Source organism: Suncus etruscus, chromosome 9 (assembly GCF_024139225.1).
Source record: "Suncus etruscus isolate mSunEtr1 chromosome 9, mSunEtr1.pri.cur, whole genome shotgun sequence".
In the NCBI taxonomy this organism is placed as follows: Eukaryota; Metazoa; Chordata; class Mammalia; order Eulipotyphla; family Soricidae; genus Suncus; species Suncus etruscus.
In genome coordinates this window covers 62,823,209-62,844,305 of record NC_064856.1, presented here as the reverse complement: position 1 = coordinate 62,844,305, position 21,097 = coordinate 62,823,209, and the positions used below count along the sequence as shown (strand labels likewise).

Below are 21,097 nucleotides of genomic sequence, written 5' to 3'. Positions count from 1 at the left end.
ACCTGCTGTACTATCTCTCTGGCCCCATGATTTCTTGAATTAGAGACTGAAAGCCATTTCAAGGCAACACTTTTTCAGTATTACATTGGTCCTGAAGAGCCATCCTGCTCTTGCTGCAGCAGTTCCATAGAAAAGTGTTTGCAAAATCAAAGCATCTGTGACAGGATTTGAGAAGCTGATGCTTCAGACATTGTTACAATACTCTAACAAATTTTATTTCCCCTTCATTTCAAGAAGTCAAATCCATCATTGTTCAAGAGTTGCCTGATGTCCTCTAGCTCACGAACCATGATTCGGGCCCTCAAACTTCTCCTAAAATCAAATTCATAGGACATTCACACTCTGCCTTGGATACATCAGCCTCATTTGCAATTTATAGCAAAAATGTGTTCACAACATGAATATTAAAAGCTACATCAATTGAGGCGGATGCTATGACATTGCAAAATAATTTCATCATAGAAATACAGAATTATCTGATAGGCATAATTTAAATTTGTAATACAAGCTAGAAACATGTTAGGAAGCATAACATGAATACATGTTTTAAGAGCAAGTAACTTTCAACTGGGAAGGACTACTATTTCACGTAAGTGCTAAATCATTATTAAAGGATGCACTCTGTGTGTGTGTGTGTGTGTGTGTGTGTGTGTTGAGTGTGTGGTGTGTGAGGTGTGGGTGGTCCTTGTTTCTCTGCTCCACCAGAATGGAGGCTCTAAAGACCTAATTTTCTGTGCTGAATTAGGACTAACTTCAGTACTGAGTAAGGATATAGTTTTGTTTTGTTTTTTATGCTTTATGAATCCCCAACGTCTGAAAGGCTGGCTGGCATGTCATATGTGCTTTTAAATTACTTGTTAAATGAATTCCAACTTCTTTTAGTCAGTCCCCAACACATTTCCCTAAAACATAATTATTTTCTGCAGAGGCCCAAAGGTTGTCTTATAACATAAACTCCATTATTTCAGAGCCTTTGAAGTCATGTGTGGAAGTCCAATCTATAGACCAAGACTTTTCACTCATCAGTAAAAATGTAGTTGAACTGTTAAGTATAAGCCTAAATGCCTATAAAAACTACAACTCAAAAAGAAAACTCTAGGGGCCGGGGAGATAGAATGGAGGTAAGCATTTGCCTTGCATGCAGAAGGACGGGGGTTCAAATCCTGGCATACCATATGGTCCCCCAAGCCTGCCAGGAGCGATTTCCGAGCATAGAGCCATGAGTGACCCCTGAGCGCCGCCAGGTGTGACTCAAAAATCAAAAAAAAAAAAAAAAGAAAGAAAAGGAAAAAGAAAGAAAAACTCTATATCTCTGGACTCTTTTCCAAAAGCTTGCTGAGTCCTTCCTTTACCCAATGATCCAATGATTTCACAGCTCTCACTGCTTTCCACAGTCTGCACAGTGCTTCTCTTTCATTTTTCCTCATCTCTTATCAGTCCTTGACTACCTCTCAGCACAAGGCATTCTTCCTCAAGCAAACCTTCCCTCATTGCTGTTATTACTCACTCATAGCACTCCAGTCTTCCATCCTAGCAGTCTTCATGTTAGAAAGACCTTTTGGATGATGATTTCTTATATATTATATTCCCCTTTCTTCCCCTTGCAGGCTATTATGCTGACATGGGTGAATACTGCTAAGCAGGGCCAGTTCTCTCTGCACAGAACCTGTGCATATAGATGCTCAGAAGTGTTCACAGAATGGCTAGATGGATCTAACTGAAAATGTTAAGCCCAGACGCAATGAGCCTGAGCAAAGGCTTTGTATGTGGGAAGCTTTGGTGATGGCTGATGGAAGCCCCCTGACCTCCCACCAAAGATTCTCTTCTAGATCCAGGTGGCTCTTCCAGGGGACTTGTCACTTTCAACAACTTGGTACTTCCACTGTAGACATCGTGACATTTTGTTGGTAAGAAAATGTGGGCAAGGTGACAAATGTAAAGGGCTCAGATATCAGCAGGTTAAGATGAGACAGACAATATGTCAAGGACCAGTTGAAGCTCCTGAAGACATATGTAATTTCTTCAGTTCTTACATGCACATAAATAGGCAAAGGACCCAGACTCACATCCCAGGAGTAACAGAGGAAAAGAGTCCCAGGCTTGATGGGTGTAAAGAAAAGAGCTTGCATACTCATGGAGAAATGATGGGCCTAGTTGAAAAACAATGAGATAAGCATGCTAGATGGTATGGGGGTGGGGTCAGAAAAGAAAGAAAACTATAGAGTTCAGATATCAATATCACTAGTTAAGATTTTAGGATGTGGGGCCAGGAAGGTGGCGCTAGAGGTAAGGTGTTTGCATTGCAAGCGCTAGCATAGGGTGGATTGCGGTTCGATCCCCGGCGCCCCATATGGTCCCCCCAAGCCAGGGGCAATTTCTGAGCGCATAGCCAGGAGTAACCGCTGAGCGTCAAATGGGTGTAGCCCCCCCCCAAAAAAAGATGTTAGGATGTACTATTGCCTTCTGCATCTAATTGCCCAAGTACATTTTCTTTTCTCTCCTTATGGAGATAATATGCTATTTTGAGAGAGTATAGACTTGGAAAGGCAAGAGAAAATACTGGTTAAATGTTTAGGCTTGAGTTTGAAAGACACTGATTTGGAATCTATTATTCATCTAAGTGTAACTGTGTGACTTGAGCTTTTGCACATCAGCCACATGGAAAGCCTCATTAAATGTTCCCTGCTGCTTGATTTTCCAAACATGATTGTCTATTAATATCTTTCCTTTCACTACCAGTGTTCTAGGAGTTTGAGGTCCAGAGTATCTGAAAACATTCAGAGCTAAAGAAAGTTTCTTAGGACTGGTGCTTAGAGGTTGGAGCTCATGCTTTGAATGTAGAAGTTTCAGATTCAAACACTTGAGCACTTCCAATAATGACTGAGTGGCACAAGATTTTTTTTTTAAGTTCCTCATAGTTAATAACAGAGAAACTTTTTTTAGAGGAGGACTCCTAAGTGGTATTCAGGAGACTTGGAGGTCACGTCCAGGATTGATCACTAAAGGGTCTGAAGACACTGTGCTGTTGTTCTACCTCTGTGGTGTTAGGGCCTCCAGATGCTGAACTGGGAGACATGAACCCTTTGCTATCTTCTTTTCCCCCAGAAAAACAATTTATGTTGTGGTATTAGGGATTGAATCTGTGGCCTCATGTATGTAAGCAAAATCTCTACTGTAAATCCATATCCTGACCCTTTTGATTCACTACAAGACTGGTGGGCTGTTTATCCCCAGGTGGCCTTACACACAGGTATTCTGGCAGGCTTGAGGCACAGAGAGAAGAGAGAAGAATGAAAAGAGAAGCAGTTTCAGACACAGCTTCCAGCCATACTCACCGAATCTGGGTCTCGCTGCTGTTCAAGGAAGGCTGAGAATTCCACCAGGCGAAGTTTGGTTGTGCCAATGGAGCGGCCCTGCCAGGCAGGGACAGAGGGAGCTGGGGCTGATGTAGGCTCAAACCCTGAAAGAGTAATTGTCAGTGTCATTGGCCCACTCACCTTCCCTTGGCCAGTAAGGGATGGCTGCTGCCTCTCAATCAGCCTAAGGTGGTGCTGATGTGGCTGAGGATCACAGAGATGCAGCAGCCTGGATGGCCCAACCCACAGTGCTGCTACTTCAAGGCATTCTGATGACACCAGTCTCTGGACAAAGGAGCCAACAGGGACAGACAGGCAGAGAGACTTTAAGACTCAGAAGTGGATGTTTCTAAATATCCACGAGGCTGGGAAATGTCAAGCATCATGATTGTATTTATCCTTCCTCCACCCTTCCTGCTTCTTTTCCTGCCACAATGCCGAGAATCAAAACCAGGGCCTCAGAGTCTCAGACATGCAAGGCAAGTACTCTCCCAGCTGGCGGCATCTCCAGCATTTTTTTTTTTAAATTAAGCATGGACCTTTGGGACTATTGATGCATAAGGCAGCAAATTTGCGGGGAGACACGGGGGGAACTTTCAGCAAGGGGTTATTATGATAGAGTGTGCTTCATTTGCGCTCTTCAGATATCCCTTTATGGAAAGTGAATGAAACCTGCATTTCTAAGCGAGGCCATCTACAACATTCTCTGGCCTCATGACAGGCTTTGTAGGTCAGTCTCTTTGTGACCAGACTGAATTTCCTGTGCAAAGATGAACCTGTGTCCTAGGTGGGAGAGCTCAGGCTGCCTATTTCCTTAGCATCCCACCGGAAAGGTCTCAGGAGGTGGCTGAAGGGCAAAAAGCCCTGATGATGGGGAGGACAACCCTGTGTCCTTCCTGAGATCCAGGCCAATCTCTGTCTAAGGAAGGTGGTAGCAAAGGGCCTAGGGTGAGCTCTGCAGGGAAAGAGAGTCTCAGCTTGGGAACAAGGGTTGCTGGGAAACTCACCTGGAATGGGGGCTGTGACTGCTGGCTGGATGGGATAGGCCTGCTGCACAAAAGGCTTGACGCTGGGGACAGAGAGGGATGATCAGAAACCTAACCTGCAACAACCAATCCTCCCCAGGTCTGATCTTAGCCTTTCAGAGCTTCAGAACAAAGCCACTGTCCTTCTGGTTCAACAGTTACTGCTTGGCAAACTAGCTGGGCACTTGTCCCCACTAAAAAGCAACTGTAGGATGCTAGGACCAACCCGTTAGCTTTCCTACTCCCCTATAGGACCAAAGTTGGCCTGTGTGGGACATGCTTCAGGCACTTCTTCTCTAGGCCAAGATGATCTATATCTTTGGAGAATCACTAGGCACAGTTTCCTTTTTGCTTTGATCCCAGACTGCCCTTCTCTGACCTCTAGCCCTCTGTAAACTTCTCTCTTTCACATATCCCTACCATAGAAAGAGACTAATAGGATGAGGGGTAGTATGGGTTCTATCACTCTCTCCAAATTGGACACCTCTTTTATTGGTATGTTAGTTTGGAAGGCAAACCTGGTGGTACTCGGGTTTTGTTTGTTTTTTTTTAGTTTTTGGGCCACACCCAGTTGGCTTGGCTCTGCAATCAGAAATTATTCTTGGCAGGCTCGGGAGGCCATATGGGGTGCTGAGGAGAAAACCCGAGTCTGCTGTGTGCAAGGCAAATGCCCTACTCACAGTGCTATCACTCCAGCCCCTCAGGAAACACTCTTGGTGCTGTGAGGGGACTATACAGGGTGCTGGGGATCAAGCTGGGGTGAATGTATGCAAGGCAAGTGCCCTATACTGCACTATTTTTCCAGCACCCCGAGTGGAAATTTCTCTAGGAGACTAGCTAAGACCACATAGGGTTGGGGCCTTTGGAGGGTAGAACATTTTTTCCTATTTCAAGCTGAATGAGCAATGATCCTTAAGGGAAGTGAGGTAGCTATATTTTGGTGGGTTTTTTAGGGGTCACACCCACCAGTGCTTAGGTGATGCTCAGGAAAACCACATGAATGCTGGAGATGAAATCTGGGTCAGTTGCAGGCAAGCAAACTGTACCATTGCTCTGTCACCATATATCTCTTCAGCTTCTGAGCTCTCTTGCCTGCAAGTGGTTTTAGCTAAGTAAACTAAGGGGTAAGATGGGGGGGTGTCAGGATACATTTCTCCTTTTTATTTGATTTATTTTAGGGGTCACATGAGGTGACTGGTAATGTTCAGGGGTTACTCCTGAAGAATGACTCTTGACAGGCTCAGAGGACCATTTGGGATGTAGAGGACTGAACCTGGGTTGGCCAAGTACAAGGCAAGAATCCTCTCCACTGTACTACTCCCTGTCCCCATCAGCAGACTTACTCTTGTGAGGATCCTGGCTGCCCAGTCTGGATCATTCCCGGCCAAAACTGTAAAGCAAAATGTGACAGGCTTCAGGATCCTGATCTTGAATTAGGCACAGCTTGGGTTTGCTGTATGGCACTATGCTTGTCAGAAATAGCCTGTCCCTGCCTCTTAGGGCCTATCCCTGCCTTTCTGAAATGCAACTCTGGTCTCCACTGCCACAAGACTACAGTAGGCAATATGTTTGGCTTGCTAGGATGCCCTCTCCCTCCTCCTGAAAGCACTGGAGGGCAAGACTCATGTGAAAACTCTGCCACCTTGTCCTGGACAACCAACAGAGGTGTGTGACTGTGGGTGGAGATTGTAGAGATCCCATCCTGCTGGTTGACTTCAGATGTGCACCATTTTTCTCTCCATCTTTTGCTCTGAAGCTTTTTTGTATCCCATTCTGCCTCCATAGCTCTCAGCACTGGGGCTCCAGGCAAGCAGCAGATAGAATGAGACAGAGAACTAGAAGGCAGAAGCCCTAAGAAGCAACAAACTTGGCTAGGAGCCAAGTTTGAGATTTTTCTTTTGGTAGTTGTTGGCTACCAAGACTAGTTGTAAATGCAGACACACAATCTCATACAGTCCTGGGTTTGAGTCCTGGTGTGTCACTGAGCATGTTCCATCCATTGAAATAATGATGAGAGCACTTAAGGTCTGGGTGGGGACAAATTGGGATCAGAGGACTACATTTCTCAGTCCCTCATAGGTGCAAAGTGAAGATGCTAATGAAAGACTGTGTCATGAGGGATTAGCTGGCATGAAGTGGCTCTAAGAACACTGGCACTGAGAGCCCCAGGCAAGGAAAGCAGTAGCAGCCACAGGTCAGAGCCAGAAGGACATGCTGACCTCAGGGGAGCAGGCACTTCTCCTCTTCCTCTCTCTGCTTCCTCTTCTACCTCTTCTCATTTTCAGCCTCCCTTTCTTCCTCTGCCCCTGTACCAGCTCATCCCCAAATGCATTTTCCCCTCTCAGACCTGACCTGATGGTGGTGGAGTGCTGGATGGAGGCTTCCACAGATTCCTTGCTTCGTGAGACCCTGTCATACTGACTGTGTGACTTACCCCTGGCGCCCCCGGGAAGGTGGGGCGCGGGATCCCAGGCAGCCCCAGCTTGTTATGGATGGCAGTGGCGGAGACGATCTGGGCTGACGACATGGCGGCCATGTGCTGCAAGGCCTTGTCCTTGGCGGTCTGATCCTTGGGGGCGACAGTGACACAGACTTAGTACAGCACGTGTGGCTGGTTTACCAGCAGCTCACATAGGCACAGCCACGAGCACAGGGACTGAAATACAGAGCCACAAAAGAGGCCGGAAAAGCAAACATGCACGGATAAATAAACACAGCCAGAGGCTAAAACACACTCAAGCTACCAGAACTCTCAACGTTTACTGAGAACACCCAGTAGCAAGGTTTAAAAAAAAATTTTTTTTTTCCAAATTCATTTTCCAAAGGAATGGGAAGCCTCTGAGAACAGGGGACAATGTATTTATTTTTCCAGCTTCCAAAGGGAGATTTCTGCAATGACCTCACACACTCCAGGAAAGGAAACTAAAAGGCTCTGCTTTTAAGCGAACGGAGGGGCAGAGGGCAAGAGGGAAGCGTGGCTGCAACTTGGAGGCAGGAGCGTCCAGTGCAAGGCCCTGCCTTGTATGCCATCCCAGGGGCTACTACGGTCATGGGGAGGGGGAAGAGTGCACACACATATCAAATGGAGATGGCTCAGAAGCAAGGAGGAGGGTAAGGGTGCAGAAGGGAGAGGGGAGACAGGCCAAGCAGCATGCTGGCGGGGTGCATGCTTTCTCAGACCTCCCCGCCACAGCTCAGACTGCTGCGTTCTCTCTAAAGTCAAGGGCACAGGGAATGCTATGGGGAAGTGTCTTCTCCTTTTCTTAAGTGGGTCTTTTCTAGAAAAGCCAAGGCTGATGACACAAAGCTAGCCAAAAAGTCTGCCAAGCACAGCTAAAATACAGAATACTCAATGTGGTGCAAATACTTACCATGCTTGTTACCTGGATACAATAATAAACAACGTGTTAAAAGGATTGCTTGGAAAGGCAGGATTATTTTTCTTCTTAAAATTTAAAAATAGATTATATGTATACCAACAATGACCGGTTCAGTTCAAGTGTGGGATGTTTGTTGGGATTTACCCTCCCAAAAGTTGAGGGAGTGGAACCCCTCAAAAAAGTTGAGGGGGGGAAAAAACCCATTCTTAGGAGCTGGCTCTGAGGCTTCCCCAGCATGGTGGGGCCCCCAGGGACCGGGCAGGACAGGATGTGTGACTGCTGTAAGGGAAGCCTCTCCCGACTCATCCAGGGCCCAGCCTCTATAAAAGAAGGAGTGGGGTGGGGGAGAATGATGGTATCCCAAGTTAAGGCCTCTCCTCCATTCTATACCACAAAGCCCACCCAGTTCCCCTAACCCCCACCCCTTGTTCATGAAGGTGAAGGCTAAGGGAGGATTCTGGCTAAGACAGACAGAGTTCCAAGTGAGGCATTTCAAAGTTGGCAGCTTTAACCCAGAAGTGCTAACAGATACACTGAGGTGCTAAAGGAAGGTGGGGAGAGGGAAGGTAGGGAGAGAAGAAATCAAAGGACTATAAACCATGATACCTTAAAAAAAAATCACAGCCTCCAAAATTGGGGCTCCCTAGGAAAGAACAATTAAGTGAACCCAAGGAGCAGACAGCATTCTGTTTTTATCATGACCAGGGAAACCGTCACTTGTCTTTCTTTGAGGGTGAGGTCGAGTTGATTGGGTTTTCACTTGGCTTTCTTCTTCTTCTAGGCTCAGACAGATACTGGTGCTAGGAGAACATATGTAATGTTCATCACATGCAGGGAAAGTGCCTTACTCACTATGCTATCATCTCCGAGGGTACTTATTTTACCCTTTGAGCAAGAGCAGAATCCCTGGCTGAGTTTATTTATTTATTTATTTGGTTTGGAGGCCACAACTGGTGGTGCTCAGAATTTACTCCTGGCTCTACTCAGGGATCACTCCTGGTAGGCTTGGTGGACCACTTGAGGTGCCAGGGACCAAATCTGGGTTGGCCACATTCAACGCAAGCACCCTAACCACTGTACTATTTTTTCAGTGTCTCTTAGTTGAATTTAGTGGTATTTTACACACTACCCCAGATCTCAACTGAAAACAGGATCCTCACATAGCAGCTTTTGGGGGGAGCTGTGAATATCTGAAGTCATAACAGTGAATTATATCCTGGGACCCCCACGTGTGTGGGGAACTCAAAGAATGGAGAGATGCTTTTGCCTGTGTGGCGTGGCATTTTCCCAATCTAGGCCCCATGTGTTGATGTGATGAATGTGCTAACTTAAGACTCAGTTCTCCAGCTTGTTGTTCCTTTTGTAGATTTGAACCATTTCAGATACTAAGAGTGCCAGAGTAAAGAAGTCAGGGAAGCATGATGATACACTGCATTCATGCAAAATATCTAAGGATAAACAGCCCAATGCACACAATGCTAGTCAAATCACTCTTAACTACCTGTCAACTGTCTCAACATATTTCAAGGTAGTAATATTTGGATATTCAACAGAAACAAAGGTCCACTCACACTCCTTCTTCTATCAGAAAATCTTGACATCAATGTTTTCTCTTGGACCAGTTACTTCGAACTCCAGCCCCAATGTCACTTAGCCCACCATGAGAATTCCAAGTGTCCTTAAGGTGATTTCTAAAACTGAAGTCATGATATAGGTGAAACTTCAGGCACTATATTCAGCAAGAAACAAACTTTTCAACATCTCCAGAGCCTCTGCTAGAGTTTGGGGAAGGGCCTGTTTAGCAAGCCCTTGTGTAACTTGCTGATGTAAACTGAAGAACCACTGAAAACAATGGAGAGCTTGACTCTGTCCCAGAAGCTTATATGGGGCTCCTCTTGCACAGGTGAGACTTGTATTTATGAAATGCTGATAATAGAAAATTCTGAGTGCCCCTAAACAGAATCTGAGTGCATGTGCACACACGTTTATGTGTGTATATTTGGGTGGAGAGACCCAAAAAGCATAAGTCCAGCACCAGAGAGGTAGCACAGTGGGTAAGGCACTTGTCTTGCATGAAGTCAACCCAGGTTAAATCCTCAATATTCCATATGTCTCCTAAGCACTCTCATGAGTGTAGAGCCAGGAGTAAATGTTGTGTATTGCTGGGTGTGATCCTAAACCAATAAGTAAATAAATAAGAGTTGCATCTTGGAATGCTGGGTGGGATTCAAGTGATAGTGAAGGGTCTTCCTCCTGATGATTCCTGGCTAACTGTACTAGGTATAGGTGGTGCTCAGAATGTCATGGAATGCTGAGGATCCAACTCAAGACTCTACCACTTGAACTTTCTCCCCAGTTATTGATACATTTCTTTTCTTTCTTTCTTCTCCAGATTTTTGGGCCATACCTGGTGATGCTCAGAGATTATTCTTGGCACTACACTCAGGAATTACTTACAATTGGGGTACTCAGGGAACCATATGAGATACCAGGGATCAAACCCAGGTTGGCCATGTGCCCTATCTGCTGGACTATCACTCTGTCCCTGATAATATTCTTCTCTTTTTTGAGCAGGAGTACCAGTCAATAAGAAAAAAAGACAGCATTATCTTTGCTGTTCTGGGGACACAGTTTCAAAACTTAGTGTTTTCCCTTTGTTAAATAGAGTAAATGCTACCAATCATTACCCAACACACAACCAGGCTCCCAAGTGAAAATGAATGCTTACTTCAGCAGAATATATACTAAAATCAGGACCAAATGAAAACAAAAGTGCAAGAGCAAATGAGCAAACCAGTCACTTCAAAGCTACTAATTCTGCTGGCACTTTAAGACAAGTGCCTTACCCACTGTGCTATCTCTCTGGCCCTGGACGTTTGCTTTCTGGGTCTCTCCATCCAAATACACACATAAACACATGTGTGTGAACTGTCTTGGGCAAGTCACCTAAAGCTCTAATTCTCTAATACCTATAAAGTAAAGAAAGTTTTATTCTCTAAATAAAGCCTTCTGGTATTTGCAACTAAATATGTGAGTTCCATTATAAGTAAATATATCTCAATACATATAGCCTAAAACCCACCAGTGAAAAGAGAGCAAGGTGTTAAAATTAGGACTGCCTGTCTTAATAGAAAGCCAAGTGTGGAGACGAAATTTTATCTCAAGTAGAGGTTCTTTTTGTACTTGACCTACCTATTGGAGAATAGACAATTTTCTGCAAATGGGCTAAAATGTCTGTTCCAGTGATTTCCCACCTTTTGTAGTGGAGACACTCTACCTATTCATTTAATTTTATAACAACTACCCTTATCTATGCTATACATTTAAAATGAAAAGTATGAGTATTTATATATTTATATAAAATCCAGTAGATAATAAGCATTGCCAGGGAATTTTGAAATCAGAACTGAGAGACCTACTTATCCTAAAATGGGAGAATGGGAAAACGAAGGCTGCCTAGCTGAGCAATTTCAATGGAAGGGTCTCTGAATTGTCATTTGCTGCCCATAGACAGAAGCCTGGCTTTGAAAAAATTTTAACTCTGTCAGACCTGAGGAAATTGCTTCTCTGTGTCATTCTAGTCTTACATCCTCGACTTTTCAATTTTCCACTCTATTCTCATCACTCATCTCCAGACTAAAGGGGAAAAAGAGGAGGGGCGTTCCATCTATGGAATAACTGAAGCTTGAGTACATTTTCAAATTACAGGCTCAGACCAGTAATATGCACTAAAAGAGCTGGAGTGCATATTTTGCATGCAGGAGTCTCAGGTTTGATCCCTGGTCTCTCATGGTTCTTTGAGTAACATTAGGAACAATCCCTGGGCACCACGCCAGGTGTAGCAATTGTTGGGCTACACCCCTCCTCTGCCAAAATGCATGCTTACAGTTATATACCATATTAATCTTATTCTAAAGTGCTTTCACACCAACATATCTGAGATGCAGATGAAACTTACGATGAAGGGGGCACTCTTTAATCTTGAAAAACTGTTAAGTCATTACGTCTGAAGTCTATGATGCCTTAAGATCACAGTAAATACTCTGAGCATATTATGCATACTTGAGAGCAGAGGTGAATAATAAAAATGTGAATGTGTGCCAGTTGAAAGGCAGGGACAATTTCACACTGACTCCTTATTACTCATGTAAGCCCCTATTTCTCTAAGATGACAATAAATAAGATCATAAGGAAGTAAATATTAGGGTAGGGGAAAAAAAAGGTAAATCCCCCCCTTTTAACCTAAATAACTTAATTCATGACCTGTAATGTAGAAAATATTATGAAGCAAGAAACATGGTCCATGGGTTGGAGATAGTACAGAAGGTAAGGCAACTGCCTTATAAGAAGCTGTGTTGGTTATGTGACCCTGGTTCAAATCTCTGGCACCACATATGGTCCCCCAAGCACTTCTAGGGCATTGCTCCTTAACACAGAGTCAGAAATAGCATTTGTGCACTAAAAGTTGTGACACCCCCCCCCAAAAAAAAAATAAGCATAGTCCAGATAGCTGGTACAGCAGAGAGGGTAGTTGCAGATTCCAACCACAGCATCATATATGGTCTCCCAAGTCCCACCAAGAATGATCCTGAGCACTGACAGGTGTGACTGCCAAGCAAAAAAAAAAAAAAAAAAATCCCACAAAAACAAAAACAAAAAAATACAAATTGTGGCAGTTGCAGTGGAAAGGAGAACTATGGTATTTGTGATATGAAAGAGATAAGGCCCAAGATCATTCTACCTAAGGGTATGTGTCTTGATACCCATTCTATTTGTCTCACTGTTCCATTTCCATGCTTTCAAGGTTTCACTACCTCAGCCACCCAGGATCCAACATGCTGTGTCATGGGTACACTGTTCAGCCTGAAGCTATTTAAACTGTTATTGCTACTAAATAAACAGGCTTTCATTTTTCATGAAACAGAGCAAAGCCATTGCAATAATTCTGGGTTTCACTGCCTGCCTCCTCTTTCAAGTTGAAAAGAACAGTGTTTGGGAAACGTCTATATGTAAAATACATGACAGAAGGCTAACCCTGTCACAGAGATACATAGTCAGTGTGGTCTGCTCTTCAAACTCAAGAGCAACTGATTAGTCAGTCTTTGGGTATTATAAAAGTTTTTTCCCTCCCATGCTCTGCTTCACCAGTTGTGATAATCTTGGAAAATCAATTATATTATCATTTTTAGGCATTAACCATAAACAAATTTGAAAGATAACATAAAGAAGTTGTCTATGAGTACATACTTAGCTGCCTTTATGCAATGTTAGTGAATAGCATACTAAATAAATATATTTCATTTATTTGTGGGGCATTACTTCAGAATTTTTTGAGCATGATAATGAGTCATGCTTGGGGCTTATTCTGAGTTCTTCACTTGAAGATCACTCTTGGCAGGGCTTGGGGAGCATACAGAGTATTAAATCTGTACATTAGGGTTCACAATGCATTAGGAAAAAGTATGCCTACAAATGCCACATATTCAGAAGCCCTGGATAAAATGGTTAGCTAGTATTTTTCTCCCAAAAGACTTTTCTTCAGCTAATATAAAACAATATAGTGCAAAAGAGGGAAGACAACATGCTTAAAAAAAATCACTTTTTCAGAAAAGACAAAACACAAAATACTTCCCCCAAAAGTAATTTTGCAGATGTTGTTTCTAATCTCACATTAAATGGAATTACATGACCTCTGTGATGATTAGCGGCAGCCTCTGAGCAGATAAACATTATGAAACTCCATGATGGCTTTGGAAAATGGATGAAGGGCACTTGAATTTTTCTAGCCATGATCTCTAATTTGCTTATTATAAGAGAAAGCGGGACTAAATATGAATGGGGCTATTGCGGTCAGGCAACAGCTAATGCCGGGGAGAGGAGGCACATTCATGCTTCTCCTGACTTGCCATCTAATGAGTAGCAATTAATTTCTTTCATTGTACTTCCAAATGCCAAAAACTCCATTCACATCAAAGAAAAAATTTTCAAGGCTTTTGCCATTGTTCGTTTCTAAAATGTATCAAGCTATATTTAGTATTTTATAATTGCCAATAGTGTTTCCTTTAATGATGATGTAGGTCTGGCACCATAAATAAGAGTAGATTAGTATCCATGTGCTTTGTAAGGTGTGCCTGGTGTCTATACCAGGAAGCTGTGGTTTAGGACAATAAACATTAAGACTCGGATTTAGGGAGAAGGAACTCTTTTGACTTTAGCCCTCCTGTTCTCTGGCAAGAGGTAGAGTCCATCTTCCCTCGAGGCCAGAGGAATACATACTAGCAGGCTCATGTTTAGTTCTAGAGGGAGAACTAGTTCTCCTACTCATTTTCTCTGTTTAACTGACATAGAATCAGTGAAACCACTCAGATGAGAGAGACCTTACAAAATCACCCAGGGAAAATGCCAACATTTTGAACTAGGACACTTCTTGGAGGCTACAGAACATCATGCAAAGAACCTGGACTTTGGTATCAGATAGGCCACCTGGGATCAAATTCAGATGTGTGATGTAGGGCCAGCAATTTAGCCACTGAGTCTCTGCACTTGAATTTGTAAAGTCAGGGCTACCAAATGCCAGCCACCTTCAGGTCTAGTTTGGGAACTGCCAACAAGAACCCAGAACCCTGCCAATAGCCTGGCCATGTGGTGGAGGTGCAGTCTTTGTGAACATCCTTCCAAACTCCATCTTGCTTGCTACTGAAAAGTGCCCAGCCCTGATATAGAAACTTTAAAATTGCTGCTAATCTAGGGGGCTGTCTACATGGAAGGCTGCCCCATAGGTGGATCTCTTTAGGAAGGGAAGAATATAGAAGGAGACTGCTTATGTTGGTCTTAAAAAGGATGTTCTTCTAGATTTAGTTCTTTTCAGAGAAAAGTAAATGGCCTCAGTAAATGTCTTTAAATTCTGGATCACCAAGCTTCCAGAGAACTTAATTCCCCACACCCTAACAAGAAAAACAAACTGCCTTTCATTTTAGTTGTAATCTGACAAAATGATAAACAAGGTACAGTGAGCAGGGTACTTGCTTTGCATGCAGCTTACTTGGGTTCAATCCCTGGCACCCATATAGTCTTCTGAGCCCACCCGGAGTGATCCCTGAGTACAGAGCCAGCAATAAGCTAAGAGTACAGCTGGGTATGTCCCTGAAACACTAACAAAAAAAATATCATACAAATAAAATCTTCCCCCAAATCTGGGAAAAACCAGTAAAGGCAGTGTGTCATCTCCCAGATCACAGACAAAGCTAAGAGTCATGGTGTTGCTGTTTCAATTTCCTTTGCCTGCTGTATTGCAAACAGCTCTTTAAGCCAGAAAGTGGGGCCCAGGGGCATGGGAAACCACCCTGGGGGGATGGATGTACATCTTCCTTTTAGACAGGCCCATTCATGATTGGAATCAGTGACTGATCAACCAGGTTTCAGGAGTGTGAACTTCAGCAATGCCCCAGTCAAGTTCTTCAACTCTTCACGAGAATTAAATCAACCATTGAACTTGAAGCTTCCTTATGGGAAGGAATGGAAGATGGGAAAGAATGGCCTATTCAGAAATCAAATCAGAAAGGCCACCAGGGTGACAATGAAGAAGATGGCTCCAGGGAGCACACTTAGCTCTTAAATTAGACATCAACGACTGAACACAATCAAAGATGCTTAGGCCTAGTTCTGTTATACCGGGATGATGCAGTATAAGCAAGGATACGCTTTTTGTCAATACATGTCTGAAATCTGACACAAATACATCTATTGCAGAAGATGTATTCCAGCTGAGGTTAGAAGACTGCATTTGTTCTTAATCCTGTCTGGAGTCAGGCCCTCACCAGAAAATACACAAGTTCAGAAGTGGGCAGATGATAAGCCACAGGGTTGGTCTGCAGAGTTTGCTTCTGCAGAGTTTGCTCCTGGCTTGTACAAATGTCTGAGAACAGTAAAAATAAGACTGCCATTTTGTGGCTAATGACCTCTCAGGACAATTAGGCAGACTCAGAGCAGGAAAAGCCTAGCAGGAACTGAGCAGGTAGGTAAAGTCTGCCTCATGTGCAGGGTATGCTTGTATGTATGTACATTTTTGGTTAGATAATTCCCTAGGACTTAGAAAACATAATTTTCTCACCAGTTGGTGAACAAACAATAAGTCAAAGTACAGAATACTTTCTCAAATTGCACACCGGTTCTAGACAATACCTCTCAATCTCCTCAGACAGGTTACTTACTGCCTCTGCTTGCTCCATTGGAGTAGAACAGAAAGGGAGAGATGAGAACCAATAAACCAAATGTTTTGGTGACCCAAGATCTTGGGCAGCACTCTAGTTTGGTAACCTTGAGATTTCTAAAAATAAGTTCCTCAGAACTGTAAGCCATGGTGGTCATGGCGGTTACGTGAAGTCATCTTCTATTTTATACCTAGTATCTTCCTTAGTCCCCTGGTAGTAATTTAAAACTGACCTACCATGGAAGAATGATGGATCTCAAGGAGTTTGGTCTGAACAGAAGTTCAAAAACACAGATCTCACATTTCTAAGAAACAAGTCTTTCAAAGTGAAGTGCCCATCCTATGCCCAACAGTCAAAGCTCTCATATACCATAGATATTACTGAGAAGATAAATCCCTAACCCACACAACTGAACATGCATGTTTCTTATACAAAAATGTAGATGCTTTGGCCACAAGTGCTTTACATCTTTAACAAGCAGAGCCTTATAACATTCACTTTGGATGCAGAGCCCTTCTAACCACCTCCGTCTCTGTTCCTGGGCTTTCCTCACCTCACTCCTGCATTTCAAGTACATTCTAGATTTTCATGCCTCCTTACAGTCAGGACGTGTTGGCTGTCTTGACAAAGGTTTGCTCTATACTATGGAAAGTCTGATGCCAATGGTTTTAACTCACCAAAGAAAAAAACATATAAATTAATTTTAGAATGGGGTAAAATGCCAGTTTCTATAGTCTTTGGCTTTCTCCTGAAAATAAACATTGAGGAAAGAAATTGTTAATGTGAAAACGGAAATTGGGAAGGATCTAGGAAGGAGAATGGCTAAAGGATATTATGAAAGATAAGACTAATCTTGATTGCTATTCTTTCCACTTAAAAATTTAAATATAACAATGAAAATAGCTATTTCTATGTTGCATAAACACAAGCCTGTAACATTCTTGGCACCTGTCTTCTTGTTCTATTTTAAATTTAACAATAACGAAAACTTCACAGTAAATTTTGTCACACACCTCAGTTTAACAGTCATTTCTTTAAGAGAACCAATCCTTCCTTCAATAAACAAAATTGGAGTTTATTTTGGTTTGAGGACCAAACCAGGGCTTATTCCCTGAGGGTTGCTTCCAGTAGAACACAGGAGATTATGTAGTACTGGAGATTGAACCTGGGACTCCCATAGGTAATGTATGTGCTCCAGTCCATTCAGATCCCTAAATTAAGTTTCTTAATGCTGCCATTGAAAAAAATTTCTTAAATGTTTTGGTATATATGCTTCTGAATTAAGATTAAAATAACTTTTTAATTTAATTTACTTAAACAAATCTAAGAGTACAGAGCAGGCAGAGTAGCCTGGAGTGAGAGGGCAGCAAGGGAAGAAAGGAAGGTCTGGAGAGTGATAAGCCAGCCCTATCCAGGCTGTATGTACCTCCCTCTCAGATTCCAAGAGCAGCCCCCAAATGAGTCTCCCTGCCACTCCATTCTGCTTCCCACTGGGCGCATCTGGGAAACCAGTTAAAGATTTCTTTTTTTGTTTTGTTTTGGGGTTACACCTGGCTCTGCACTCAGGAATCACTTCTAGCTGTGCTTGGGAAACTGGGTCACTGAATCCAGTTGGCTGCATGCAAAGCAAGAACCTTACCCACTATGCTAATGATCTGGCTCCTGGAAGCAAAAATGAGCCTGACTCCCACAAAGCTCTCAGAACCCACAGAGAAGCCTCACTCAGGGGAAGATCCAAGCCACTCCCCCTTTAAGGCTCCTCCATGTCTCCAACTAGAGTGGTTTTACCTGGTTACTCACATCCCATCTTTTGTCTTGGTTGCAATCTTTCTACCTTTTTAGGTTTATTCCTGACCCTTATGCTCATTGATCACTGCTGGTGGGACCATTTGTGGTACTGGGGGTTGAGTTCTGGTTGGAGGCATGAAAAACAAGTGTCTTAACCACTGTACTATATCTTCAGCCTCCAGTTCTGTTCAGCTGTTTTTTCCTCTATGAAGCTTTTGGAAATTTTCCCACACTGCAAATTAGGCATTCTTTTCACTTACTCTGAGGCTTCTGTTCTGCTTTGTTAAAATTCCTGCCATAGAGGTATCCTAGCTGGGGACAATATACTGGAAATACCGTATTTCCCCCCCAAATATGGCCAAAAATAACAGAAAAGTTCAATGTTCCTCAAACAAGAGACTTTGCTTATTCAACCCTATATGCCCAGAATCTAACAGGCCTGGAAGACAGTGGGCTTTTCAATGGAAAGTTTGTTGGGTTGAATTAAGAAATCTTTTCTGTGCCTATAAAATTCACATCTAAGTGGAAATCTTAAACTTTTATTAAAACAATTCTCTTTTCTACAAAAATTAAAATTAAAGATCTAACTCAAAAACAAGTACTTTGAGAACCACTGGTGTTTGCAGAAACAGAAGGCTGACCTTTGAAACTCACTCTAACAGATGTTTAAGAGTGCTTTCGTAGCTAGGATGACTCATTTGTATCTGTGACAAGAGAACAACCATTCGTATCTTTTATTGGGGTATGTGTGCCAGGGATAGAACCCAGAATTTTATATCTAGAAGTGTGCCCTCTACTACTGAACTATATGCCCAGCCCTTACCATCCTCTTTTTCAGTCTGTTTTCTTCCACAGGATAAGGTAGATTGCGTGATAGGACAAAAAACATGAAATTTCTTTTCTATTTTTTTTTTCAGGGGAGGAATTATAGAGCGTCCTAGGTTCCTCTTTTTTTTTTTTTGGTTTTTGGTTTTTGGGCCACACCCGCCAGCGCTCAGGGCTTACTCCTGGCTATCTGCTCAGAAATAGCTCCTGGCAGGCACAGGGGACCATATGGGACACCGGGATTCGAACCAACCACCTGGATCGGCTGCTTGCAAGGCAAACACCACTGTGCCATCTCTCCGGGCCCGCGTCCTAGGTTCCTAACATGCAAAGCACACCAGTCCTCTGAGCCTGCCTCCAACCCCTATCATGAGCCTTCAATGGCCACGTAATATGCCCTTCAAGGGTGATAGGAGTTTAAAGGCAGATATCTATCTTCTTTTTTTTTTTTTTTTTTGGGCCACACCCATTTGACGCTCAGGGGTTACTCCTGGCTATGTGCTCAGAAATCGCTCCTGGCTTGGGGGGACCAAATGGGACGCCAGGAGATCGAACCACGGTCCATCCTACGCTAGCGCTTGCAAGGCAGACACTTTACCTCGACTGCCACCTTCCCGGCCCCATATCTATCTTCTTTTCTTCTGCCAGAAGCAGTAGGGCCTGGCAAAAACGTCCACAAAATAGCTAAAGAGCTTATTGCTAAGGATGACAGGGTGAACTCCTATTCAAACAGTCTTCATTCTTTCATTGAAAAATGTGAATGTTTCATATAAGATTTTTAATCTGAAACCTTGCATCTAGCTTCTTAAAAACAAGGTTGGAAAGTCAGCAACCTAAGTTGGCTGCAGCATCCTTCCTCCTAGGAAAGTGGAAAGAGCTATGGAGGCATACAAGCTCCCAGGGAAGTCAACCCTTGCAAGAACCTGGGAGAGCAGGGAAATGCAATCTTGGCTTCAGTCTTCACTAGAGGGGTACAAGCCTCTGTCTAATTCCCTCAAAGAAAAGATTTTTGACTTTTGAGTATGTGAAGAAAAAGGAGGGTTCCCAGGCCAAGGCAATGTCTTCAAAAGAGGACTGAGAAGGGCAAGGGTCAGCAGCCTTCTTCAGGCACCAGCATGTTTTCTCATGTGCCTCCTGTCAGCTAGACATTCCCTACCACTGCCCTACTACCCCTCAATCTCAAAGCTGTCCTTGCCGACTGATGAAATTTCTGTAGCAAGTTTATCTTCTTAGGTAGTGTGGGAGGCTGAGAAAACATGGCTATCAGTCCGATCCTATAGTGAACTCCATGAAGCTGCTCTTTCCTTGTGCTGATGACCATTTCTGGGAGCTGAACAGGAGAGGGTGGATAGGGTCAGGGAGATCCCCATTCTGTGACCATTCTGTGAGCCTCAGAGCCCTGATCTTATTTCCTGACAATGGCTGGTGAGGAAAGTTTGAGAAGAGGCTGGTGGGAGTGACACCTTTGCAGGCAGGTAGCAGCAGTCTTGTTCTCAATTGCCCTTATTTACTCAGGGTGATGACACAGTAGTTCTGCAGTAGAACCACCTCCCCCTCACTGTACCCCCACACACCGAATTTACTTATGAACTCCTACTCAGCAGTGTCAACTTCAACAAAGGCAAAGTTTAATGCTCTCTGTACATAGAAATGTGGATGCTGAAGAAACAAGGACTACATGCTCACCCCCAGGGAATGTGAGGGTTGCTACACTCTCTGAAGCATATGCTAGAGTGAAACCCTCCCATCTTCACAAGGAAAAGTCAGCTTTAAGCTTAAGAAAGTGAGTGTTAGGGGCTAGAGTGATATAGTAAAGTAGATAGGGCACTTGCCTTGTAAATGGCCAAGTTGGGTTCAAACCTCAGTACCCCATAAGGGCCTCTGAGTCCACCAGGAAAGATTCCTGAGGGCAGAGCCGGGAGTTAATCCCTGGAACTGCTGGGTGTGGCTCAAATACATAAACAAATAAACAAAAAAGAAGTGGACATTTGGGCTCTGATCTTACTCGTCAGTCAGTAGGCCTGGCAGTTTTTGGCAAATTAAATACCAGGCCCCCTGGGTTCCTAAATACCAGCCAACATAGTCAGAATAAAGTAATGACTGCATATCAGAGACAGCCGATATGAAAGGACAGCTCAGTCTCTGCATTCTTCGAGCTCTGGTCTCTCCCTTCCCAAGCTTTGTAGTGCAGTGGCTCACTCCTGGGTCTCCCCGCCTTACTTTATTTATATATATATATATATATATATATATATATATATATATATATATATGTGTGTGTATGTATGTTTTGGGTTTTGGGCCACACCCAATGACACTCAGGGGTTACTCCTGGCTATGCACTCAGAAATTGCTCCTGGCTTGGGGGACCATAAGGGATGCCAGGGATCGATCCCAGGTTCTTCCTGGGTCAGCTGCGTGCAAGGCAAATGCCCTACTGCTGCACTATTGTGCTAGCCCCTCCCCACCTACTTTATTTTGGTTCTTTCTGGTCTTTCTGTGAACATTTCCAG

The 21,097-nt window shown here is 43.5% G+C and overlaps 2 protein-coding genes across 2 annotated transcripts in view; one reads left to right on the top strand and one right to left on the bottom strand.

Annotated features, from left to right (window-relative positions):
- LOC126018963 (40S ribosomal protein S4, X isoform-like) overlaps positions 1 to 7,177 on the top strand; it is a 965,922-nt gene extending 958,745 nt beyond the window's left edge. Inside the window, exon 2 of the mRNA XM_049781079.1 lies at positions 7,165 to 7,177. The gene's annotated coding sequence lies outside the window, so the exon portion shown is untranslated. The remainder of the gene's footprint in view (positions 1 to 7,164) is intronic.
- Positions 1 to 21,097, bottom strand: part of TEAD1 (TEA domain transcription factor 1) — a 285,280-nt gene that overhangs the window by 40,370 nt on the left and 223,813 nt on the right. Inside the window, exons 5-8 of the mRNA XM_049781082.1 lie at positions 6,816 to 6,950; positions 5,725 to 5,771; positions 4,364 to 4,425; positions 3,336 to 3,460 (exon numbers count right to left, since the gene is read on the bottom strand). Coding sequence (XP_049637039.1) covers positions 3,336 to 3,460; positions 4,364 to 4,425; positions 5,725 to 5,771; positions 6,816 to 6,950 — 369 coding nt within the window. The remainder of the gene's footprint in view (positions 1 to 3,335; positions 3,461 to 4,363; positions 4,426 to 5,724; positions 5,772 to 6,815; positions 6,951 to 21,097) is intronic.